Genomic DNA, 27,331 nt, shown 5'->3' with positions numbered 1-27,331 from the left:
TATGTATTTGACCGCGGACCCCCATCAAAATATGTTGTTACAGGGACCCCCAGAAGCAAAGATTTGAGTTAAAATGTTCGCTTTAAAAGAATATATATTCAAAGATTTGCACACATGTTTTTCATAAATAGCAGATATACAAGCTCATAGCGCGCCACAGAGTGCCGCACTATGAGCTTGTGTATCTTCTATTTTTGAATAGCCAAAGTGTAAAATGATTAAATAATGCTTTTTAGATCAAATCAAAAAGTGACACAGCTGCGTTCCAGTTAATAGAATAAGTAGATTTTTGTGCAGGCTATCATCTCTCATTTAGCTCTACTTTTTGTTATATCTGGATAGGCTATTTGGTTACTTTTGGCTGGTTGAAACACATTATTTTATCAACAAGCATTAGGAGAAACTTGTTGACAAGTATTGTAGTCAGGGCTAGTAATAATTGTTGTGGATTCTCTGTCCCAGTTTGAGAATGGTTGTGGTATATATGCTTCTCACTTGAAGTAAGTAGGGTAAAATTACTTTTGAGATACAAATGGGATTAATTGTAGAACATTTGATTACATAAGGAATATCATACTCCGAACCACAGGACAGAGAAGAAAATTGGGACACATTTTGCCCAGAGGCCCTACTTTGGCCAGACCTGGCCTATACGCAATCCAGCCCTGTCAGGCTCAGATATTATGAGCTGGCCTGCCAAAAGTGGAGTGTCTGGGCTGTCTTCATGAAACAATAAGGAGGGGTATAGCTTTTGTGAAGCATATTCTTGTAATAAATAGGCGGTTCCATCTTGAGTTTGTGTGTTTTTCGTGTGTGAGCTAGAGAGAGACTCATTGCAGTAAATCAGATTTATAGTTGACTAGGGGAGTTTCCTGGAAAGCTTGTGCAATGTGGCTAAACAAGTATGAAAATCATGGTCTGTGTGTGTGTGTGCACTCTACAAATGATTGCGCAGTATGTTTACTGTGTGTGTGTGTGTGTGTGTGTGTGTGTGTGAAATGTTGCAAGATAAGCTCTCCCTCTCTCTCTCTCCGTCTCTCTGTATAAGTATGAATCTCTCAATCTTTGAATGACATTATCCATGGGAGCCATTCTCTCTGTTTGGCTATTCAGATATTTTGCACTCTAGTTTCTTGACCAGGATTACATGGCTTCTACATGTCAGTCAGTGACATGGATCCTGAAATTTTTACATTACACTGTTTGGTGGTTTTTTTCCCATATGATTTTTTTTGTGTACATTTACAAGTCTGACACTGCTGTGTCAAAATGTACTCTATAGCCATAATCAAACTTTGCACCCTCTGCAACTGGATTTGATTTATTTATTTATTTACTGAATTTGTGATATTGTTCATTCGATGCAAGGACTACCAGTGAGTGACCACTAGATTCAGGAAAATGTTTTATTCACCAACGAGAAAGAGAGCGAGGGAGACATTTTATGGAGGTTGGAATGTCCCCGCATGCCCAAATGTATTCAGTATGGCTCTGAGATAGTGTGGCATGAACACCACCCGGTTCACATTGTAAAATCCTGAGGGTCAATACATACATTAACACAGAGGATGTCATTGCCTGAATCCCATGAATAGAGCACGGATGGCACAAATGCTAAGCACACTTTGGTTTCCACTGGCCCCACCCATACTTGAAAATGTATTACACTAAATGTAATGTGACGTAAGGAGCTTTGAATGAAAGCATCGTTATGTCATGTAAATACTTAATGAGGTCACTCACTTTTTGGCTATAACCCTGAGCTAGCTTATTTGGCATCCAAAAATATAGTGGAATGGCTCACACAGATAATAATGACCAAATGATGTGGTAAAATATTATGTGGTTTATATAAACCTGTTCAGGCCGTAGCTCAGGCTGTTCGTCTATAGTTGCGCTGATTAGAGCACTACTTCATGTGAAACTTGGCCAATCAGATCCGGATGTTACGTTTGTGACCAGATTTGGACAGTCAAATCCGGATGTTACGTTTGTGACGCCCATCCACCGTCCGCCCATAAGCCAATTTTAAAGGGACTACACCATGAATTTGATATTTTTCTTCATTTTTTGTGTGTTTTTGGTCTCCCCTACCTCTCTTCTATGCCAAAAAATACCCCAGTTTGAGCACTCAGGCTTTCACAGCATATCTGGGGGTTTTATGTAAATTGGTCTCAAAACAGGACAAACTGATTTCCCCCCGAAAGTGACGTCACTAGCGGTACAATCCCTCCCGTTTTTCAGTTCCAACATAAACAAAATTTTTGGGCGGTGAAACCGCCCCTATATGTGAGGTTTGGATATTTGCACACCAAATCCTGCGCTGTGATTGGCCACCAGTGTACCCCCCTAACCCTGCACTGTGATTGGCCAATCACAGTCTATTCAGGACTGTGATTGGCTAGGGAAACATGACACATGTGCATAGCCCTATAAATAGGACTATGCACTTAAAAAAAACACTTATGTTTTTTTTTAAGTGAATCACACATTGTGAATCACACATTAGCTAGCAAGACACCGCCCACTTCACACTGGGTGTGATTTTTTAATATATATATATATATTTTTTTCTTCTTTATTTTTTTTACTTTTTCCACACAGAACCAAGAGATAACATGCATACAAACTGTCTCAATAGTGCCACATGCCAAATCAGGACAATGTGATATTGCAGGTAAAAGTGCTTTATAAGCCAGAGAGAAGTTAGTTGGAATGAGTATATCTGAGGCTTGATTTAGGCTCAAACCTTTTGAAAAACGTTTGAGGGACATAAACAATATGATATTAAATATTACATAGTGTAGATCCTTTAATATAATAAAGAAGATAGTCATGGTGGCCGTCCACACAACACAACACAGGTGGTGCTGTCAGGGACTTAATTGTACTCGGTTGCGCATGTGTCGTGCATCGAAAATAGCCGACACGCTCTCAAGTTGTGAGGTTGTAGATCTGCTATTTCCAGTGTGTGACACTGTTATGTTCTGGCTCTCATAATCATAAAACACACCAGCGTTGTGATGTTTGTCAGTGTTTTTTTTGGACACGCATCTTCCAACCATTCCTAATAGCGATTCCTGTATGCCTTATTTCCAATTTCCAGTGACTTTTTCTGTGTTTTGCGTTTGCGTGATCCCATCCTTAAAACCCACACATCGACGCAGCCTTATAATTAATCACCTCTACCCCCTTCATCACGCTGTAATATCAGCCAGCTGTTATGTGTGACACCAGGCAGAGAACAGGATGTTTCAGTTGAAGGGAAAGTGAAAAAATATGTTTCTACTGCTTCCTCTCTCTCTCTCTTTCTCTCTTTCTTTCTCTCTCTCTCTCTCTCTCTCTCTCTCTCTCTCTCTCTCTCTCTCTCTGGCACTCTCCTGTACCCCCCCCCCTGCTCTGTAAAATATGTTTCTACTGATTTCTCTCTCTCTCTCTCTCTCTCTCTCTCTCTCTCTCTCTCTCTCTCTCTCTCTCTCTCTCTCTCTCTCTCTCTCTCTCTCTCTCTCTCTCTCTCTCTCTCTCTCTCTCTGGCACTCTCCTGTACCCCCCCCCTGCTCTGTAAAATATGTTTCTACTGATTTCTCTCTCTCTCTCTCTCTCTCTCTCTCTCTCTCTCTCTCTCTCTCTCTCTCTCTCTCTCTCTCTCTCTCTCTCTCTCTCTCTCTCTCTCTCTCTCTCTCTCTCTCTCTCTCTCTCTGGCACTCTCCTGTACCCCCCCCTGCTCTGTAAAATATGTTTCTACTGCTTCCTCTCTCTCTCTCTCTTTCTCTCTTTCTCTCTCTCTCTCTCTTTCTGGCACTCTCCTGTACCCCCCCCTGCTCTGTAAAATATGTTTCTACTGATTCCCCTCTCTCTCTCTCTCTCTCTCTCTCTCTCTCTCTCCACCCCTTCTTCTTTCTGCTTGTCTTCTGAAAATAGATTCAAACCCGCATGCCTCTGATAAGGCCATGCAATACGAATGAAGCACTATTTCCACCCAGCTAGAAGTAGCAGAGTGGTGTCAGAGGAGCAGCGGCCATCACAGCTGGGAGCTGCTTTTGGCCTCTCAGACACAACATAGCCTTCAAGGGCTGTTGCTGTGTGACAGCTAAATGGCGGTTCACAGCCCCCAGAAACCCAGCAGAGTGACGATAATGGGCGCGTGGAATCGTGGATGGACCCACAATAATTATTTGAAAAGCCGTGCCAAAGTCACAAGGATGTGATTTCCCAGACAACCCATAGTTTCTCCCATTGCGTTCTGCATTTCATTTGCTGCTGTGTAATCACATCTTAGAGGTTGCTAACCTGCTCTTGTTGCGTAATGGAAGGCTCTTCACATCAGAAATTGGATGAGAAAGTGGACTATATATTTTAAAGATTGTTTTAAAGGAGTAGTTCACCCAAAAAATGTCTTATTTTCTATCAATTACACAACCCATGAAGCATTGAATTCATGATTTTTTTTAGTTTCTGTCACATTCCTAAGCCAAGAATTTGATGATAATAATAAAGATGCTTATGTATCCGGTAGGAGACGCAAAGGAGATTCTTTGCGTCTCCTACCGGAGAGACCGCCAGTCATCAAATTATTGGCTTAGAAATGCAGACAAAAAGAAAAAAATCTCATGAATTCAATGCTTGATGGGGTGTGTAATTGATAGGAAAATAAGATTTTTTTGGGTGAACTACCCCTTTAAGACACATCTCTCTTTTTTTTAATAGTGTACGGCAGAAAGAGGGAGAAAGCGTGATGTCGCAATTGGTCTGTCCCTGTGTGAGCCACTGAGATGTCTCCACCCCTTAAACATAACTTTTAGTTTAGTTTTTTTTAAGGCAGTAAATAGATTACCTTAGAAATGGAAAGAATATTGTTGTCGAATGACTCTCTCCCTCCCTGGCTAATCATGTAACGGCGTATCACTACTATGACTTATTATTAGAAGAAATGGAATACTAGTGTGATTCAACACACTTGTGCATTTCCAGACAGGAATTTGATCTTCTAACACCCTGTGTGTGTGTGTGTGTGTGTGTGTGTGTGTGTGTGTGTGTGTGTGTGTGTGTGTGTGTGTGTGTGTGTGTGTGTGTGTGTGTGTGTGTGTGTGTGTGTGTGTGTGTGTGTGTGTGTGTGTGTGTGTGTGTGTGTGTGAATAGGCTTGTGACTCATCAATCCATAAATCTTGTCACAAGCTACGGGGCTATTGTGCTGTTGGAACATGCATCCAGGCACCGTCAACCAGTCTGTTGTGGTTATGCAATGTTTTGATTGTGGAAGGGGGGGAGGGGGAGGATGCTTTAGCCTAGTTTCTAAGGGCAGAGGTCCTTTTCCCTTCAGGCCTCTTTTTCCTGCTGGTTATTTAGCTTTCAGCTTACGTCGGTCGCTCTGTGAAGTGGCCCCTTGAGAGTCACACAGGTTTTTGACATGTTTTTGTGGGACTTTTCATTGGAACAAGTCCAGGGCAGATTGAGTATTGATTGTAGACATCGCTTGTGTCCGGGACATAATGTAATAAGTTGCTTTGTTACAGGTTAGATCTTCACTGTAATTGGCCTCTTATCAAGTTGATATATACTGTGTGTGTGTGTGTGTGTGTGTGTGTGTGTGTGTGTGTGTGTGTGTGTGTGTGTGTGTGTGTGTGTGTGTGTGTGTGTGTGTGTGTGTGTGTGTGTGTGTGTGTGTGTGTGTGTGCGTGCGTGCGTAATAGTATATATATTAGCACACCCACATATCTCACACACCACTCAAATTAGTCAGCCATTGCATTTGAGTTGTGATGCATTATGCATGCCTGTCTGATAGCCAAAGACCTTGGGCGTATTGATTCCATATTGTCTGAGGTGGCCCTTCCCCCCCACTACCTCCTAAGGCCTAGTTCATGGCTGAAAGTGCAGTGTTGCTGTGCGTGAGCAGAACAGAGATGATCATATTCCATATGTCTGCTGACATCTGTGTGTCAATAATCTCCACCACCAGGAGTGTCACTGTGGTGAGTTAACCCCATCAAGACCTGAGGCCGATTCTACAAAATGTCTTCTAAATCAGTTCTTTGAAAAAAACCTATGTTGCTATAGCATAGAGCATAGAGTTACAAATGTTCGCTTAAAAAAAAAAATCTATATTCAAAGATTTTCAAAAATGTTCACGAATTTTCAAAAATAGCAGATCTACAAGCTCGTAGCGCGGCACTCGGTGCCGCGCTATGAGCTTGTATATCTGCAATTTTTTGAATAGCCAAAGACATCTAAAACAACACAGATGCGTTCCACGTCTTAATGAGCGTTTCGCTCTGTTTTTTCTTTCTTTTCTTTTTTTCTCATTGGTTATGTCTCGGCTGCATGGAATAGACAAAGAAATTCATTTCCATTTACTTTTGGATGTCTGCAATTCATGTTGATTAGTCAGTGCACCACATTTCTCCCTTTGTTTCCATAATACGCACATACGCTCCAGTAGATTTGGTAGAGACTTTGCGGCTTATCCAGCTTCTGATTTCGGCTTCTGGTTGCCGAATCAGCAACACTTAAAAGTGTTGCTGATTGACACCAAATACAACCACCGACGTTTCTTTTCTTTGAGCACAAGTCTTTTGCCATCAAGCCATGGCCACCTAGTTGAGCCAATCCAATCATAGCTTGAGGCTCACTGACGTATTAAAGGGGAATACCACTCATTTTCAACATTGAACTACCGGTATGTCTTTAATACACCTTAGAGCTGTTGTGTGGAAATAAGAAAGAAGTCCCCCCCCCCCCCCTTCTACGTTGCCTAGAACTGGATCATTGATTGAGGTCATGTGATCAGTGACATACGCAGGGTGTACTTTTGGCTGAGGGGGCGGAGCCAAAAGTACATCAGCAGCTCTAAGGTGTATTAAAGACATAGTTCAATGTTGAAAATTAGTGGTATTCCCCTTTAACCACGTGCTCTGTCACCTAGTTTCATTGATTGCCCGCGTACGAGCAAAGTGTGCGACGGTCCGTGGATGATGCACGAACCAGGCTTAATATGCCATGTCATTGTTATCGAAATTCTCGGCATGCGATGCCCTCATGGTGAAGGAACAGGCTTATCTGGAAATGTCCATTTGTTGTGTCCTTATTTTGTTTTGGCCTTCGCTGATCTTCTCGTAAGATGCATTTTACAAATCCTTCCTCTCCGGGCTGTGACTTGATTTAAGACGTACACAGTGAAATCCTCAGTGCTAATTTAACGCTATGGATTTTTACTGTACTGTACAGCTTTTTTGCTGGCAGAACACACTCGAGTTAGTACGGAGAGGAGAGGAGAGGAGAGGAGAGGGGAAGTGAGGGGGGAGAGAGAGAGAGAGATTCCCTTCTCATCGCCCATCCCCCATTCTCCCACACTGTCAGCACACACAGAGTAGCCTGGCTCTTTCAGTTTGCAGCGCCACAGCGCCACTGCAGTGGGATGGCGATTGTGGGAACTGCAGGTTGTTGTCTTTTAAATTCTGTAGAGAGAGAGAGAGAGAGAGAGAGAGAGATTTGACACTGTCCACACGGTCATGATGGCCTTGAGCCATTTATAGGAGTATATCAGTGTAAGGAGTACAATCGTCTGGGAATACTCTAATATCTGCCTTTTATAAGATGATAGGTAACAGTATGGCATTATGCTGATTTGGTTTAGCATTTTTAGATCGCTTAGGAAACATAAACAAGTCCCTTAACAAGTCCACAAGCCATGAATACTTATTGCCCACCAGTTGAGAAGTAACCCAAGTTGAGGCCAACTGTGTGTGTGTGTGTGTGTGTGTGTGTGTGTGTGTGCGTGTGCGCACGCTGTTTTCTCTGCACCGGAGCAAGGAAACACAACACCCTGGGAAATGTAATCCAGCCTGTCGTTACACCCTTGGAATCAGGGTTTCATTCACACAGTGTGCTTACATGTAGGGATCCATGTATGTTTGTGTGACAGAGGGGTTCTGTAGACACTGGGTATAGAAAAGGGTTTGCTATTAGGCTGTACTGTGTAGTACGGCTGCTTTTTCTATGGACTTGGCTCTGTGGCCATGAGAAGGTTTTAGAGCAGCTGATGTTTTTTAACCTCCGAGTGTTGCTTTGTTTAGTAGTAACTAACCGTGGTGCTGGAAAGCCTGAAGCCTTTTATTTTGTTTATTTCAGTAGTTGTATTTTATAAGCTTATAGCCTACAAATGGTCATTTTGCCAGAATTTGGAACTTTTTTTTGACATGCATTTGTATACTAGAATGTTTTTTCCCAACATTTTATACATGATCATCTTGTGACGTCCCCCATTAGACCAGTTGAGTGGCTTGTTAATCTCCTGGTGCGATCAAGTGGGTCAAAGATGAAACCTGTTGAACGTGGTTCAACTGTATCTCTATGAGTCCTGTCCTGCTGAGCTCACAGTTTAGTAAAGATCTTTTACACACACCACTAGGGGCTTGACGAATGGACATGAATGAACAATACAAAAATGTGGAAATTCTCACCGGTGAATATGATTTCACCTCGAAACTATTCATATAATAGTAGTTGATGCCTTGATTCACACAGGCTGATGACATTATTCACGGTGCGGAAGCTCAGGGAAATCTAATTACGTCGCTGCATAATATTTGCATACCGTTGTGGTGAATGTACTCACGACAACGACGAAATATACGTTTTCAGGCAAATTAACCCGTTAGGGCCTGAGGTTCCGATTCTACAAATGTCTTCTAAATTCTAACAAACATATGTTGCTATATCAGTGGTTCTCAAACTTTTTCATGTCAAAGTCCCCCAAAATTATATGTATTTGGCCGCGGACCCCCATCTGAAAATGTTTTGTTCCAGGGACCCCCAGAAGCAAAGAAATTGAGTTACAAATGTTCGCTTTAAAAATATATAAAAAGATTTGCAAAAAGAATGGCGATTTTTCAAAAATAGCAGATCTACAAGCTCATAGCGCGCGGCACTCAGTGCCACGCTATGAGCTTGTAGATCTGCTATTTTTGAATAGCCAGAAGTATAAAATAATGGTCTAAGTGGTTACACACAGATGTGTTCCCGGTTTTAATGGGTTAAAAAGGACCTTTAAAGACTTCCTTGAAGAATTGTCCTCATGATTATTTCTCTCTCTCTCTCTCTCTCTCTCTCTCTCTCGCCCAGGCCAGGTGTGTGTGTGCTGACCTCATGGTGTAACAGGAGTAAAGATGAGCATTAGCAGTGATGAGGTCAACTTCCTGGTCTACAGATACCTACAGGAGTCAGGTATTATCACACACACACACACACACACACACACACACACACACACACACACACACACACACACACACACATGGTCTACAGATACCTACAGGAGTCAGGTATTATTCCACTCACACACACATGGTCTACAGATACCTACAGGAGTCAGGTATTATTCCACTCACACACACATGGTCTACAGATACCTACAGGAGTCAGGTATTATTCCACTCACACACACATGGTCTACAGATACCTACAGGAGTCAGGTATTATTCCACTCACACACACATGGTCTACAGATACCTACAGGAGTCAGGTATTATTCCACTCACACACACATGGTCTACAGATACCTACAGGAGTCAGGTATTATTCCACTCACACACACATGGTCTACAGATACCTACAGGAGTCAGGTATTATTCCACTCACACACAATCAACTTGTTGTGAGGGATCAATGCTTACCTCATAAGCATCTAGGTGCCCTCTTTTAATCCCTAGTCTAGTCTACACCAAATCTCTTGGTGTGTAGACGGCTGATCTACAAGCTTACAGCATGACACAAAAATCGATTCATACTCAAAACGCGATCCTAATGTTGGACGATTCAGAATCGATGCTCATTTTCCATTTTTCTTTTTTATTCTTTCTTTTTTTTTTTTTTTATCTTTTTGTAATTCTTTTTTTTTCCCCCAGTATTTTTGTATAATTACATTTTTTTAAATTGGCAAGTTCTGGGCTGAATCGGGAAAAAAACGTTTTGGAATTGAGAATGGTTTTGAATCGGGGGGGAAAAGAACTATTTTGAATCGAAAAAATAAACTTTTTGAATCGAGAATCGTTTGTTTTGAAAAAAATCGGAAAGAATCTGAATCGTGACCCCAAGAATCGGAATGGAATGGAATCCTGAGATGGCAGACGATTCACAGCCCTAGTTGTGAGCTTGAAGATCTGCTATTTTCGCCAATTCTTTTTGCCCATTTTCGCTGAATGTTTGCCTATTATGACATGCCCGAAATAGGATTGCAAGGGTTCAAGTGATTAAAGAGTTAGTTAGAATATTGTAAAAATAAAACTGGCCTGAAGAAATCTTTAACTCTACAAATAATCTTCTGAGCTTTTCCTGAGCATCTAATGATACATACAGTATAATAAGGATGTATGTACATGGTTTCCTGGGCTGTAAAATGATTTGATTTATGTTGTAATGCTGGTTAGATTGATGGATTGACTTTATTAACAGGATTATTAACAGTACAGGTAGTACAGCCAAGGGTTATGCTTTAACACTAAAAGCCCCAGGGGCTTTTTTCCCCCCTTTGTGGTCCATGGAACTAAAATCATCAGTGAATGGGTAAAATGGGTCTGTGTTTCTAAGATCTCATTAAAGTAATAATGATAATAATAATAATCATCATCATAATAATTCTGATAATAATCAGTGGTGGAAAAAGCACTCAAATGTTTTACTTAAGTAAAAGTATTAATACTGCAATGTAGAAGTACTCTGTTGCAGGTAAAAGTCCGGAATAAAAAAAATACTTGAGTAAAAGTACAAAAGTATTTGTATCAAAATGTACTTAAAGTACCAAAAGTAGAAAGTACCCATTATGCAGAATGTCCCATTCAAGTTTTCGAAATGTATACACATCTTTTGAAAATAGCAGATCTACAAGCTCACAACGCGTCACAATGCGACGAGTTGTGAGCTTGTAGATCTGCTATTTTCAAATAGCCGAAATATATAAAGGGCTGAAGTGGTTAATGTATGTCTAGTAATACAAATCTAAATCTAAAAAGTAACTAGTAACTAAAGTTTTCAAATAATTGTAGTGGAGTAAAAGTACAATATTTGAATCTGAGATGTAGAAGAGTAGAAGTAAAAGTATTGAAAATTGTAAATACTCCAGTAAAGTAAAAATACCTCAAAATTGTACTTAAGTACAGTACTTGAGTAAATGTACGTAGTTACTTTACACCACTCATAATAATGATGACAATAATAATAATAATGATGATAATAATCATAATGATAATAAGGCCCACAGTTTGTAACAATCTTTCCTCCATCCGCTCCATCCCCCCTCCTCCCTCCCCCCCCCCCCTCCCTCCCCTCTCTGCAGGGTTTTCTCACTCAGCGTTTACCTTTGGCATAGAGAGCCACATCAGCCAGTCCAACATCAATGGTGCTCTGGTTCCCCCTGCTGCCCTCATCAGTATCATTCAGAAGGGCCTGCAGTACGTTGAGGCCGAAGTCAGCATCAACGAGGTTAGGACCACACACACACACACACACACACACACACACACCCCCACACACACACACACACACACACACACACACACACACACACACACACACACACACACACACACACACACACACACACACACACACACACACACACACACTGTACTCTATCGTAATGTGTCATTTCCAGTTGATTTTGTTTTTTAAAAACATATGTTGCTATGATTATATCAGTGGTTCTCAAACCTTTTCATGTCATGACATGTCATGTCAAGGACCCCCTAAATGATATTTATTTGGCCGCGGACCCCCAAAATATCAAAATATTTTGTTCCAGGGACCCCCACCAGAAGCAAAGATTTTAGTAATTTATATATCTATATATATATATCTATATATATATATATATATATATATATATATATATATATCTATATTCAAAGATTTGCACACATTTTCACAATATTTTTTCCAAAATAGCAGATGTACAAGCTCAGATATATATGAGCTTGTATATCTGCTATTTTTGAATAGCCAAAGAAACACACACTCACTCACTCACTCACTCATTCATAAATGAATGAATGAATGACACACACATACGTTGAGGCCGAAGTCAGCATCAACGAGGTTAGGACAACACACACACACACACACACACACACACACACACACACACACACACACACGGCAGTAGAGAAGGGGAACATAGATAGACAGGAGGACTGTGGTGGGAAGGAACTTCCTAAATGAGAAGAAGCCTGTATGAAGTCTGGATCCAGGGGAAAAAAAATTATCACAGAAGGAGTGAAATGATGAGATTATAAGCAGTGAGTAAAAGAGGAAGTGAAGGGTGGTGGCGGGGGAGGGGAGGGGGCTGAATTCTCCCACGCACACGCACACACACACGCACACACACAGGAAACAGCTGAAGGAGAAATATGCAGGGTGCTGGGTGAAATGGAGACAATACGTAATGATGGAAAGAATGTTTATTAAATTGAGAACCACGAAGCTCTGAGACGGCTAAAGGAAATGAGGATAATTAAACGGTTAGTATTTTCTATCGATTAGTCACCCCATGGAGACTTGAATTCATGGATATTTTTGTGTTTTTGTCGCATTCCTAAGCCAATAATTTGACGACCCAGCGGACCGGTAGGCTAGTGGTTTCTGGTGGGAGACACGAAGGGTCTCCTTTGTGTCTCCTACCGGAACCGCTGCCGGTCATCAAATTATTGGCTTGGAATGCGACAAAAACTAAAAAATATCCATGAATTCAAGTCTCCATGGGGTGACTAATCGATAGAAAAAAGTTATTTTGGGGGTGAACTATCCCTTTAAAAAGAGCATTGTGGAAAAGGATGACGGCACAGAGAAGGAGTGTAGCTTTGACCACTGATCAGCAGCATGTGATAAGAGGATGAATGTGTCTGATGGTGAATGATGTGCTATAGTGGAGATGTTGAATTTGACTTGCAAATTGTCGCTGTCGGGTTGGAAACTTTATATATCCAGAACCATTCCTTTTTTATTATTATAAATAAATAGTGAAAATAGCTACAGCGCATCACATTGTGACACGTTGTGAACTTGTAGATCAAAAATACTTCATTATTGATTTGAAATTGGAGCTTTTTGGTGCATTACCGCCATCTTCTGGTGGTAGTAACACATTACTACCAGGCAAGGGACAATATATTTTTTGAAGAAGATTCAATGGTCGCACAAACAAACAACTTTTATGAATGAATGACTATTCATGCACTATATCATAGTAGAACAACTTAAATCCTAAAGTGTATCTTTATGACAGGTCACGGGGAAATGCATTTAGGGAATAAGCAGGGAAACCCATCAGGAAGGAGGTGGTTAGAAGTCAGACGAGTCCACTCGCACCAGCTTTAAATAAACATAGTGTTTTAGCAGTGTAACACGCTCTATACCTAAGGACTGACCCCCAGAGCCTTGTATTGGGCTTTCCCAGGAGACAATCCCAGTTGTATACTGTGTGTGTAATTCATTTAATCTCCGTTCACCTGTTTGTTTCAGCTCGATTCATCTATAAATCTATTGACACATTTTTAACCGCCTTATACCCTCTTCAGGATGGCACGCTATTTGACGGGCGGCCCATCGAGTCTCTGTCGTTGATCGACGCGGTAATGCCCGACGTGGTACAAACGCGGCAGCAGGCCTACCGGGACAAGATGGCCCAGCAGCAGGCCGCCGCCGCCTCCACGCCGTCCTCGGCCACCGGGGGCGGCATGGCGGGCAACCCCAAGAACGGAGAGAACACCACCAACGGGGAAGAGAACGGAGCACACGCCTTAGCTAGTGAGTAGAGTGACAGAGATGCACTCACAGATGATAACATGCATACGCTGTGTGTGTGTGTGTGTGTGTGTGTGTGTTAGGGCATTCACGAATAGTGATTTTTAGCATTCGAATTATTCGACCTATAAGTATTCAAATATTCGATTAATCGATTTGATTATAAAAAAAAAAATAATAAAAACATAAAAAAAAAAAAAAAAATTCAATGGCATTGATGACTCGACTCAAGGAATGCGAGTTGACGTCACACCAGAGCTCACAGCTGCATGTCTGCTGTAGAAAAGCCAATAAAAAAAAAAAAATCTAAAAAAAACAACAAAAAAAAAAGTTTTTATTTTATTTTTATAGAATAATCGAATAGTGGTTTGATAGTCGAATAATCGGTTTGATATTCGACTATTCGGTGAATGCCCTAGTGTGTGTGTGTGTGTGTGTGTGTGTGTGTGTGCGTGCGTGTGAAGTTTTGTCTGGCTTGGCAGCAGTGGTGGAACTCACATTTTTTTACTTAAGTATAAGTAACAATACTGCAATTTATAAATACTCTGCTGCAAGTAAAAGTCAGGAATTCAAAATGTACTTGAGTAAAGGTACAAAAGTATTGGTATCAAAATGTACTTAAAGTACCAAAAGTAAAAGTACTAAAATGTTTGAAAATAGCAGATCTACAAGCTCACAACGCGTCGCGACGCGTTGTGAGCTTGTAGATCGGCTATTTTCAGATAGCCTAGGTATAAAATAGGGTTAAAGTGGTTAATTTATGTTTTATAATGTAATAATTTATATCTGCAAAGTAACTAGTAAGTGGAGTAGAAGTAAAAGTATAGACAATTGGAAATATTCCAATAAAGTAAAAGTACCTCAAAATTGTACTTAACTCATTCAGTGCCCGGCTTATTTATGGCAGTTTGGCTCTGAGTGCCACAGCCAAAATTCATTGTAAAAAAAAAAGTGCTTAGGAGCCGAGATACAGCCTTTTTCAGTAAGAAGTTAAAGAAAGAGTGAATGGAGCAGAATATTTTCAAATCATCATATCTTGGGTTCAGAACATTTTTTTCCAAAAAAAAAAAAAAACTTAAGTACTGTACAACTGAATGAGTTAAGTACAGTACTTGAGTAAATGTACTCAGTTACTTTACACCACTGCTTGGCAGCCATTCAACTCCCATTCTCGATGGAAATTCCTGGTCTTTCTTGATTTTTAATTCCGGTTTCTTTCTCTTGCACCTGGTGCTTTCACTTCCCTGCTAGACAACCACGCGGACCTGATGGAGGTAGATGGGGACGTGGAGATCCCTCAGAACAAGGCCATGGTTCTGAGAGGCCACGAGTCCGAGGTCTTCATCTGCGCATGGAACCCCGTCAGCGATCTGCTGGCATCTGGGTGAGTGAAGTCTTTCTCCTCCACTAACCCATTAAGACCAGGGACGCAGCTGTGTCAGATTTCTTTGGGCTATTCAAAAATAGCTATAGATATACAAGCTCATAGCTACGAGCTTGTAGATCTACTATTTATGAAAAATCGTGAAAAATGTTTGCAAATCTTTGAATATATATATTTTTTAAAGCGAACATTTGTAACTCAAATCTTTGCTTCTGGGGATTCTACAAATGTCTTCTAAATCCTACAGTTTTTTTTTGAAAAACGTATGTTTCTATATCAGTGGTTCTCAAACCTTTTCATGTCAAGGACCCCCAAATACATATATGTATTTGGCCGTGGACCCCCAATATTTTGTAATAGGGAATCCCAGAAGCCAAGATTTGAGTAAAAAAGAATCCCTTAAAAAATGTATATATTCAAATATTTGCACGATAAAAAAAAAAAAAATGCAGATCTACAAGCTCATAGCGCGGCACTCGGTGCCGCGCTATGAGCTTGTAGATCTGCTATTTTTGTATAGCCCAAAGAAATCTTAAAATGACACAGAGATGCGTTCCCGGTCTTAAAGGGTTAATTGTGTGTGTGTGTCTCTGGGACTTAGGATTAGGTCTGGTGAAGTTGCACAAAGGCACAGTTATGATGTAGTGTTAGTGCATTTGTATAAGCCACTTACACCCTAGATCAGGGGTCTTCAACGTTTTCAGGCCAAGGACCCCCTAGCTGAGAGAGAGATGAAGCAGGGACCCCCCTCTATATTGTATAAAATTGTGTTTCAGATAAACTTTTGCTGCTCTTTTTCCCCCTCTACACATATAACTCTTTGCCAAAAATAGCCGATCTACAAGCTCAATTTTGAAAAACATTTTTAACTCATTCAGTGCCACACACACAAAAATGTTCAGAACCCAAGATATGATGATTTGAAGATTTGCTGCTCCATTCACTTCTTGTTTAACTTCTTACTGAAAAAGGCTGTATCTCGGCTCCTAAGCACTTTTTTTACAATGAATTTTGGCTGTGGCACTCAGAGCCAAACTGCCATAAATAAGCATGGCACTGAATGAGTTAAATAGTTCAATTAGCCGACCTACAAGCTGACAATGTGTCGATGTAGATTGGCTATTTGAACTATTCAAAAATGTTTTTCAAAATAGTAAAAATTACCAAAAACATTTAGGCGGCGCACAAGATAGGGCCCTAAGGCCTCCTCTCCTTTTTTCCCTCTACACTAAATATGTTTGCTGAAAATAGTCGATCTCACAGACTACAGACGGTCTATAATTACACCCCCTGTACCTGCCCTAAAGGTTCCGCAACAGGAAGATGTCACCGTTCGCAAAAATATCTTTAGAAAAATACTGTTTTATTTCCATTTCTGCTAAGCAGCATCCCCCCCAACCCCCCCGCTGCTGCTTTTCAGCGCTTCCGATGTACAGACTGTGAGGCAGAAACCTTTGAAAATTGTGTGAGCCAACAGCCTGTCTCCAGAGACTCTAGGGCTCATGTGGTTAAAAAAGATAACTTTAATTTTGAATCCAAAAGTATCAAACGAGCTACATTGAAGGTCATTACTTTGAACATTCTTTTTTTATTTTATTTTTTTAACCCATTGAGACCTGGAACACATCTGTGACACTTTGGCTATTCAAAAATAGCAGATCTACAAGCTCATAGCGCGGCACCGAGTGCCGCGCTACGAGCTTGTAGATCTGCTATTTTTGAAAAATCGTGAACATGTGGGCAAATCTTTGAATATAAGCGAACTTTGCTCAAATCTTTGCTTCTGGGGGTCCCTGGAACAAAATATTTTGAGATGGGGGTCGGTGGCCAAATACATATAATTTTGGGGGTCCTTGACATGAAAAGGTTTACGTTTTTTCAGAATACTGTTGGGATTTAGAAGACATTGTAGAATCGGCTTCAGGTCTTCATGGGTTAAAGATTTTTTTTTTGACTTTTATAGATTTACAGTAGGCTGACAGGAAATGGGGAGAGAGATGGGGGGGGGGGTGACACGCAGCAAAGGTCGTCGGGATCGGGAGTCGAACCTGCGACCCGCTGTCAGGCTGGCATTGCAGCCTAGGGTGCCTGAACCGCCACACTACTTAATTTGTTCATATTAATCGAACACATTAACCGGTGCTTAAGTGAATAGGTCCTATTAACACCACTGATGGTCCTTCTCTCAGGTCTGGGGACTCCACAGCTCGTATCTGGAACCTGAGTGAGAACAGTTCGAGCAGCTCCACACAGCTGGTCCTAAGACACTGCATACGGGAGGGAGGACAGGATGTCCCCAGCAACAAAGACGTTACCTCACTAGATTGGAATGTAAGTACACTGACCCCTCTTGTCTCATGTCTCACTCTTTCATGAAACCAGTGGTGGAAAAAGTACTCAGATATTTTACTTAAGTAAAAGTATCAATACTGCAATATAGAAATCCATTACAAGTAAAAGTTCAGAATTCAAAATTTACTTGAGTAAAAGTACAAAAGTATTGGTATCAAAATGTACTTAAAGTACCAAAAGTTAAAGTACTAATGTTTGAAAATAGCAGATCTACAAGCTCACAACGCGTCGCATCGCGACGCGTTGTGAGCTTGTAGATCTGCTATTTTCAAATAGCCTAGGTATAAAATAGGGCTAAAGTGGTTAATGTATGTTTTATAATGTAATAATCGATCATTGCAAAGTAACTAGTAACTAAAGTTTTCAAATAATTGTAGTGGAGTAAAAGTACAATATTTGCCTCTGAGATGTTAGTGGAGTAGAAGTAAAAGTACTGAAAATTGTTAATACTCCGGTAAAGTAAAAATACCTCACAACTGTACTTGAGTAAATGTACTTAGTTACTTTACACCACTGCATGATACACAAACCGTGCATCTTTCTAACATCTCCTCCCTCTCATTGACAGAGTGAGGGTACACTACTAGCAACGGGTTCCTATGATGGCTTTGCCAGGATATGGACCAAGGATGGTAAGACAACAACACTAAACCAACTCACAGGTCCTGAGTTTCATCAGGATATTTAATCAGGATAATGTTTCTGTCAGTAGGTCACTAGAGTTTGCTTTAAGATGTGCCGAGACTGCCATCTAGAGGCGCATTTGTGTATGTTAATAAAGGAATTAGCTTGTTTGGTTGCTCAAATCTAATGCTTTGTATAGTTCTACATTTCTCTGTGGCTAAAGAAAAGAAAATCGGCTACAAATATCTCTTTCAATCACTTTCTCTTTTTCTTCTCCTCCTCGTCCTACATGTTTTGTTTGGTAGGTAACTTGGCCAGTACACTTGGTCAACATAAAGGACCCATCTTTGCTCTTAAGTGGAATAAAAAGGGCAACTTCATTCTCAGTGCAGGGGTAGACAAGGTAAGCTATACCCTGTCTTCCAAGCTGTTTCTGTGTTGGGTTAGTTTTCTACACAATTAGATGAGATGGATGGAACTGATTTTAGTGTCATGTTATATCAGCCAAAAAACAATTGAGAATACTAACTTTGAAATGTGTTAATAGTAAGTACAATCACAGTGGTTACCTCAATGAATGTTGTGCTGTTTGATTTAAATGTGTTATAGATTTAACACTAATTGTGTTCTCCTTTTGTGTGTGTGTGTGTGTGTGTGTGTGTGTGTGTGTGTGTGTGTGTGTGTGTGTGTGTGTGTGTGTGTGCGTGTGCGTACACACACATGTCCTTCTAGACAACAATCATATGGGATGCCCATACAGGGGAAGCCAAACAGCAGTTTCCCTTCCATTCAGGTATGTTAGCATAATGCACACCTGTGTTCATCTCATCATTCAGTTGTCAGGCTTGTTGGCAAGCCTTCCAAGAGAAGCTGTTCCCCTGCATAAAATCATTTAATTATCAATTTAAGTGAATAGTTTTTGTGGTCTAAATGCTGTTTCAGAAAATGTGATGCATGCTGTTTCAGACAGTGTCAGTAACATTGTTAGTATTATTCGTTATTGGTTTAAACGTACAAGTTTTAGAACCAACGTGGTCTTTCCTCATCTCTGCCCCTCAGCTCCAGCCCTAGACGTGGACTGGCAGAACAATAACACATTTGCCTCCTGCAGTACAGACATGTGTATTCATGTCTGTAAACTGGGGCAGGACAGACCCATCAAAACATTCCAGGGACACACAGTGAGTTTGACGTGTGACGTGACCTCTTTCTTGACTCTCCCCCACACACTCATGTAATCTTGTCACGGCTGACCCCTACTGGTTGGTCTTCAGGCTTTTTTTTTTTTTTAAGATATTTTTGGGTCTTTTTCTGCCTTTTTTGATAGTAGTTCAGGGGTGGGCAACTTTGATGATGGAGCGGCACTATATTTCCACACTCACTCCAGAGAGCCACATTGCATATACTCTCTCGCCGTATTTTAACTTTTTTCGCCATTCTATGTCACACAAAAGTAGCAAAAATAGCCGATCTACAAGCTCAAAACGCGTCACAGTGCGACCCGTTTTGAGCAATTTTTTAATTGGAATCCAGATTTTATTTTTTGCTATTTTTTTAATTGGAATCCTGAAAAGTAACTTTTTTATTTTATTTCAAATGCATTAGTTATACTTATGTTAACTTTATGAACTTAAATACAGATACATTGGGCATAAAAAAGACAATAGAATTTTAATACTAGTCATTAAGCTACTAATGTAGACTAAAGTAATTAAAGCGGGTCATGTTTGCATGGTTGGAATTGTAACGGCTGCAATCAATAATATATCAGTAATCCTATATTAACCTGCGGGCCGCATTGAGTGAAGGTGGGGGCCGCATGTGGCACCCGGGCCGCTAGTTGCCCATGTATGTAGTAGATAGTGGAGAGACTCGACCCGACCCGTGCTAATTAGCATAGATTTTGGTCCCGGACCGGCCCGAAAACGTTGGGTCGGGTAGGGTCGGGTTTGTGGCAGTAGGAGGAGTTGCTAGTGCTGCGACAAAGAACGTACAAAGAGTTGGAGTTAGAAACAATGTTGGAGAATAAATGCAGCTTGAGCTGTACTGTGTAGGTGACCTGAGGTCAATGAGGGACAGAGTGGTGTGTTGTGACTGTCCCTAGTGGTGTGTGGATGTAAATGCGTGTGTTTGTTTTTTTGTGCCCACTATGTCCTCCATTCTCCTCATCCCTGTCCTCTTGTTTCCCTTCCGCAGAATGAAGTGAATGCAATCAAGTGGGACCCCACAGGTAACCTGTTAGCCTCCTGTTCAGACGACATGACGCTGAAGGTGAGCTTACAGAAAAGCCAGGCTTTCCTTTCAAACCAAATGTGGTGTCCCTCAAATGTCTCTTTCTACCAGTGGTTTTTACTTTACTGGAGTATTTCCAATTTCCAGTACTTTTACTTCTACTCCACTACATCTCAGAGGCAAATATTGTACTCCACTACAATTATTTGAAAACTTTAGTTACTAGTTACTTTGAAGGTATACATTATTACATTATTAAAACATACATTACTTTAGCCCTATTTTATACCTAGGCTAATTGAAAAAAGCCGATCTACAAGCTCACAACCCGTCGCATTGCAACGCGTTGTGAGCTTGTAGATCTGCTATTTTCAAACATTTTAGTACTTTTACTTTTGGTACTTTAAGTACATTTTGATACCAATACTTTGGTACCTTCACTCAAGTACATTTTAAATTCCGGACTTTTACTTGTAACAGAGTACTTCTACATTGCAGTATTGATACTTTTACTCAAGTAAAACATTTGAGTACTTTTTCCACCACTGCTCAAATGTCTCTTTCTACTCAAAACATTGAAGCCTGTTTATTTTTTTCCATTGATGTGTGACAGTTCTTGGAAACCCTACCTACCTGACACAGTGAAATGTTCTCACCCTTGTTGTGCAGATCTGGAGTATGAAGCAGGACGCGTGTGTCCATGACCTGCAGGCCCACAGTAAAGAGATCTACACCATCAAATGGAGCCCCACTGGGCCTGGAACCAACAACCCCAGTGCTAACCTCATGCTAGCCAGGTGTGTGTGTGCGCGTGTGTGTGTGTGTGTGTGTGTGTGTGTGTGTGTGTGTGCGCGTGTGCGTGCACTCAAAGCACAACACCAACCCAAGCAGTAATGTTATGCAGGAAAAGAGGAAAGGATAGTTGGAATTAACATTTCACCTCAGATCATGAAAGAAGTCAAATCGGTCCTTAAAGGGATAGTTCACCCAAAACAAAATATTTTTTTCTATCGATTAGTCACCCCATGGAGACTGCATGGATATTTTTTTTGTTTTTGTCGCATTCCTAAGCCAATAACCGGTAGGCAGCGGTTCCAGCAGGAGACACAAAGGAGACTCTTTGTGTCTCCTACCAGAACCGCTGCCAGTCATGAAATTGTGTTCAAGATAGAAAAAAATACATTTTAGGGTAAACTATCCCTTTAAGTGGTTAATACAGAGCGGAACTTTCAGGTTTGAAATTGTGCAGATCGAGCATTGCATCATCAATGACTCTCTTTCTCTCTCCTTCTCTCTCCTTCCCCTGCCCCCTGCCTTCATCTACACATCTCTCTCGTCCTCCCATCACCTCTTGTGTTGTGCACAGCGCATCGTTTGACTCCACGGTGCGTCTTTGGGACGTGGAGCGGGGCATCTGTATTCACACGTTGACTAAACACCAGGAGCCCGTCTACAGTGTGGCCTTCAGCCCCGATGGCAGGCACCTGGCCAGCGGCTCCTTCGACAAGTGTGTCCATATCTGGAACACGCAGGTAGGCTACATGATGACGGGAGAGGGACTCTCTGGATGTTGTTGGTGTCTTAGGTTTTTTTAGGTAGCCGTCTATCAGGCATGTAACGATTCACTCAACTCACCATACGATTCGAATCGCGATACTACTGTAGGTTCACGATACTATTTAAAAAAAAAAATATTAAACACATGACCGAAAAATATATATATGTATTTTTTTCTCATACACAAATCCAGTATTTGTATTATTATAATTTTTGTTTAAAAACTTTTTTTTCTCTTATCCTCTTTTCAATACTGTAGCAAATGACTGAAAACTATTTTTTCTATTAATTCTCTTACAAATATCCTGTATTTTCTTGCGTTACATTTTTTATTAAATTGATTCAAATTGTCACCAGTTTGAATCGATTTGAATCGATTTTACGATAAATCGTTACATGCCCTACCGTCTATTATAGGGTATGTGTGTCTGTCTGTCTGTCCGGAGCTAATCTCGCAAACCGCTGGACCGTTCGAATTTCCTGTGCACACGGTCACAAGGCTAACGTAGAATCCCTCTAATTTGTGTTCACATAATTATGTTAAACATGTTTCTTTTTTACTATTTACATTACATTTTAAATAAACAGATTTCAGGCATTTTGTCTATAATTTCAGTTTGTTTTAGTTCGTTTTATAAACACAAAATACAGTTTCAGTTATCTATCGTCTATCTTTTCTATCGTTTTTATTTATCCTAGTTAACGAAAATGTTTTTTAAATTGTAGTTTTCATTATTTGGTTAGTTTTAGTTAACTATAATAACCTTGGTGTCTTTCCACCTCTCTGTGTGTCTCCAGACTGGTGCACTAGTCCACAGTTACAGAGGGACAGGAGGGATCTTTGAAGTGTGCTGGAACGCAGCCGGGGATAAAGTGGGAGCCAGCGCCTCAGATGGATCAGTAAGTCGCCCAAAAAAAAAAGCCGCCTGGAAGGGATTTCCATGTGGAAGCGAGACAAACCACTCAATTTAAAAAAACGTTTGTGTTCTTTCCTCTTAATTTGACATGCACAAGCAGTTATTGGAACACTGGATTAATCAGTTTGCAGATAATTATCTCCTCTGCGACCGTGCATTTCCAAATTAGTCATATTTCCTTATTTGTACAGCAACCTTACAGCAAATAAAGCAGCTTCCAAAAAACAACCACATCAACATGTTCTGTCATAGTTTCATGTTGCATAAAATAAACTTTTTCCATTAAAGGAGTAGTTCACCCAAAAAAATACTTATTTTCTATCAATTACACACCCCATAAAGCATTGAATTAATGGAGATTTGTTTGATGACCGGGTGTATTTCCGGTAGGAGACTCAAATAGTCTACTTTGAGTCTCCTACCGGATACATTAGCATCTTTCCGCCGGTAATCAAATTATTGGCTTAGGAATGTGACAAAAACGAAAACCTGTCCGTGAATTCAATGCTTCATGGGGTGTGTAATTGATAGAAAATTTGACCTTTTTGGGTGAACTACTCCTTTAACTCACTTTAGGTTTAATTCTAAACATATTTTTATTTTCTATGATCCAGGAATCTAACACTGTTTTCCCCTCTTTCTTTTTCCTTCTTTTTTTTTTGCAGGTATGTGTATTAGACCTTCGGAAATAGTGCTGCTGCTTGTTGGAAGCCATGGACCGACCATGAATGTGTACATAGCCAAATGACTGTCCCTGCCTGCCCCATGTACTGCTCACGCCCACTACCATGGCCCCGCCCACTGACAGACAGGAAGCAGGAGAAAACAGGAACAGGAAGGAAGCACCCGACACAGCAGGTCCAGCCGTAAAGGATGGATAGACGAAAGGAAAAGGATGGAGGCGGAAACCCCTCTTTCTCTATCTGCATAGACTCTGACAGAGATGTGGAAGGGACGTGTTAAAAAAAAAAAGACAAATATGAAAAAGACAAAAAAAAAGAAAAGAATAACAGATCCATATATGTACCAAAATTTGGAAGCTATTTTGCTTTTTTAAACCATGCTCATCATTGTCATCATCAGAATCATCATCAAAATGAAAAACATTTGAAAAAAATAATAATAATAAGTGTTGATCTTTGTTGGTAGTTGGATCTCAATGTGCAGACATATCAACTTCTCCACTATGTGACAGAATGACTAAGACAGGTTTTTGAATTTCAAATCTCTTATTTCAGTGTTTTTATATTTTTTATCTTTAGGGGGGCAGGTATGGGTCAGATAAGAGTTGCATAAAGTGGAGAAGAACACACGTACACACACACACACACACACACACACACACACACACACACACACACACACACACACTACGTGTGCACACACACAAAGTACATAAGTACATATACAGTACACACACCAAAACAGCTCTCAAAACTTGATGGTGTCCTCATTGTGATTTCAAACCAATGTGGCGAACTTACTGATGAATCAGTTTTAAATTGTTTTCTATATTTTTCAATAGTTTCTACAACTGTCATGGGTTAACATCTAAAGGCATCTAAATTCTGTTGCTGATTTTTTTTTTTTGGTTCTTCGTTCGGTTTTCAACAGAGGACATTCTCTGGATTCCCCTTGTAAATCCACCTGGGCACACGTGACAGAAGATGCATTGTACATCTGGATGCTTTAAAACCATTGTTTGAAACATGGTTCCTTTGTGCACTATTTGATTGATCTAGACATTTTTACCTACGGTTTCCCCCCTCTGGACTGGACTGCTGTAGTATATTGGTCCTTATTGGTATATGGGTATATATCACCAAGAAGCAGATTAGCTCATTGAGAAATGGTTGTTCCCTCCTCTGTTATGACTGATCAGGGCTGTTCTCTCTTGGGGAAAAGTTGAATCTCAAGCCAAACAACTCAAGCCGCTCTACATTCTACGTAGTGACCTTATGAACTGGAATGTCTCAAGTGGTCACTCACCGCCCGTCTGTTATCATCACAACAACGCTAAAATGTTATTCGGCAACATTTACAAAACCAGACATAACTCACTTATCGTGCAGTCTGTGTAGTGTATGTAAGTTTGAGATTGAGCCATAAAACTGACCAGACACAAAAAGAAATGTCAAACCGAATTGAATCTGATTCAGTGCCACCTTTCCATCAATCCCAGGTGACCCACGTGCTGCTGTCAAAGTGGCCTTTTCACCTCAGGCACAACGATGCTCTCAACTCTGTTAAAGGAGTACTTACCCCAAGAAATTACTTAATTTCTATCGTTTTCCGGGTAGGTAAACGATAGAAATAAAGTCATTTCTTTGGTGAAGTACTCCTTCAAATAGCAAAGTGTCAGCTAATCATGTTATTAAGTGGTAATTGTCAGTTGACCATCAGTGAGTGGCCCCCATGTTGACATAATTAAAGTTACGTTTTTTCAAAAGGCTGCCTTTACACAGGAAGTGAGAGGAAGTGAAATAAATTGCAATCTGTATGCTCTCTTCCTTTTTTGGAACGTGATGAAAAGATCCAATCTGTGTTCAGACTTGATCTCATGTGTAAATGCAGCCAAAAATGATATTGGCGTGAGGTTTTTCCATTGAAGTATAATGGATGATCTTAGCACTAGGATGCTCTTGGGAAATCAGCCCCAGGTCAGACCCATTTACATGGGCCTTTTCAAGTTCAGTCTGTCGTGTTTCACCAGGCACTTGTCATGGTAAAGACTTTCTGCATTTGCACTTAGCTGTCCAAAAACTAGCTTATTAACCATATATGAACCCTAGTGTCCCAATTCTGGGGCAAACATTTGGCCAAAATAGATCTACTTAAAGGATCAGCTATTTTCGGCAAAGATATTTGGTGTAGAGGGGAAATAAGAGGGGACCAACTAAGTACTGACCCCTGGTGGACACCAGTCAACAAAGTATAGGGTTTAAATGGTTAAAGGACCATGCTGGTGGCGATACATGTTTTATTCAGCCCATTTATACAAATCATGTTACTTTACATTGCTGGTGAACATTTTCCAAATCATGCCATAGTTTTAGATTCGCTTGTGCTTTTCCTCCCAGGAAGCCATTTGAAAATCTACTTACAATCCAACACAGCATTTTATTTCAAATGAACTAGTATCACAAGTCAGCAAAATTATTTTAATAATGTAATAATTTTTCATTAAAGGTACATTATAATTGCTGTCGCAACATATTTGAAGAAACCCACACCATAAAATTACAATTGTAATGCAATTGCAATTACGATTGTAATGATTGAAGATTATTTTACAAAGACAAAACAGCAGAATACTTTATGGTGGCTTTATCACCTGAAAGTGCCCCCCCCCCCCCTCCAAATTCTTTGGAAAATTATCGTCAGCAGTGCAAAGTTTCCGTTATCTGTAGTCAATTTGCTAAAGAAACGGTATGGTCTTTTAAGAACTAATGGAGGTCCCTGTTGAAACCAGTCAAACTAAATTCATGGTGCTGACAGGTTTAAGATAGCTGAAGATCAAATATTGAAACTTTTTCCCATCAGACAAGTGGCTGATGTTGAAAAATAAACAAAAATTCAAAATGTCAAGGTATTCCATTAATGTGTTTCATTTTCCCTCCGTTCATTTTTCGTTCTCGCCACCTGAATTCTACACACATTTTATTACGATGTTCCCTGACTGGACATTTTATACTCTTTTAAAAAAAGATTTAAAAAGTACAAACTTTTTTGTAATTTCTTTGTAGATTAAAGTCAACTGATGACGATTTATTGGCGGTGATAATGTACAGCGTGTTCTTTAAGTTGAATGATTTTGTTACATTGACACTTTCGCACATGCATACGAGTAAATGTTGACTGTAATTTTAGGCAAACTCAGCTGAGATGTTTTTAGGGGCAGAGGTAAACCATTAACCACTTTAACCCTGGTATCCCTATTTTTGGGCAGGTCATTCATTATCAGTGAAAACTGTCAGAAATGTTGCAATGGCCAATCTACAAGCTCACATGTCGATGCAACTCGTGCGTGAGCTTGTAGATTGAGCTTTGTGAGCTTGTAGATCAGCTATCTTTTTATCTTCTTCCTTTTTTTTTTACAGGGCTTAAGTGGTTAATGCTTGGAGGCACCTTGCATGAGATGTGTTCCTCAGGAGAAAGCTACTACTCCATTTGTGTGCTCCAGTGAAGAAATGTACAATGTTTGTGCTAAATTCTAGGAAGCCTAGTGTCAGAATGCACAAGGAAGCAAAAACACAGACGGAAAACAAACCCTCCTACACAAGTCTTGGCTTCCAAATAAAACAAAGTTTTCCATTTAGCAAGTGTGTAGGAGCCCCCCCCCCCCCACAACAACAATCATTTTTTAAAGGATTATTATTTCCCCCCTTGCCTCAGTCTACGGAAGAGTTGATAGCCTGCCAGTTATTTGTATGTGTGTTGTCCCTCATTATTTTTTGGTCCCATGTCAAAGCAC

The 27,331-nt window shown here is 40.4% G+C and overlaps 1 protein-coding gene across 7 annotated transcripts in view; it reads left to right on the top strand.

The window, feature by feature from the left end:
• The window catches only part of tbl1xr1a (TBL1X/Y related 1a), a 57,446-nt gene extending 30,813 nt beyond the window's left edge, over positions 1 to 26,633 (top strand). For 3 of the 7 annotated variants that reach the window (XM_080429799.1, XM_080429796.1, XM_080429798.1), the window contains 14 exons: positions 9,121 to 9,222; positions 11,330 to 11,475; positions 13,566 to 13,794; positions 15,043 to 15,175; positions 17,365 to 17,506; positions 18,096 to 18,159; positions 18,457 to 18,554; positions 18,884 to 18,944; positions 19,211 to 19,332; positions 20,348 to 20,422; positions 21,053 to 21,180; positions 21,750 to 21,915; positions 22,739 to 22,840; positions 23,523 to 26,633. In XM_080429799.1, the coding sequence (XP_080285925.1) occupies positions 9,165 to 9,222; positions 11,330 to 11,475; positions 13,566 to 13,794; positions 15,043 to 15,175; positions 17,365 to 17,506; positions 18,096 to 18,159; positions 18,457 to 18,554; positions 18,884 to 18,944; positions 19,211 to 19,332; positions 20,348 to 20,422; positions 21,053 to 21,180; positions 21,750 to 21,915; positions 22,739 to 22,840; positions 23,523 to 23,549 (1,551 nt within the window). In that variant the 5' untranslated portion in view covers positions 9,121 to 9,164 and the 3' untranslated portion in view covers positions 23,550 to 26,633. Of the gene's footprint in view, positions 1 to 9,120; positions 9,223 to 9,600; positions 9,621 to 11,329; positions 11,476 to 12,064; positions 12,088 to 13,565; positions 13,795 to 15,042; positions 15,176 to 17,364; positions 17,507 to 18,095; positions 18,160 to 18,456; positions 18,555 to 18,883; positions 18,945 to 19,210; positions 19,333 to 20,347; positions 20,423 to 21,052; positions 21,181 to 21,749; positions 21,916 to 22,738; positions 22,841 to 23,522 lie in introns of those variants that run through there. The other 4 variants (XM_080429800.1, XM_080429797.1, XM_080429802.1 and 1 more) reach the window with 3 other exon arrangements.
• The last annotated feature ends 698 nt before the right edge of the window (positions 26,634 to 27,331 follow it).

The sequence above is a fragment of the Gymnoscopelus braueri genome (assembly GCF_963280865.1).
Source record: "Gymnoscopelus braueri genome assembly, chromosome: 6".
Lineage (NCBI taxonomy): Eukaryota > Metazoa > Chordata > Actinopteri > Myctophiformes > Myctophidae > Gymnoscopelus > Gymnoscopelus braueri.
This window is presented reverse-complemented; position numbering and strand designations above follow the sequence as displayed.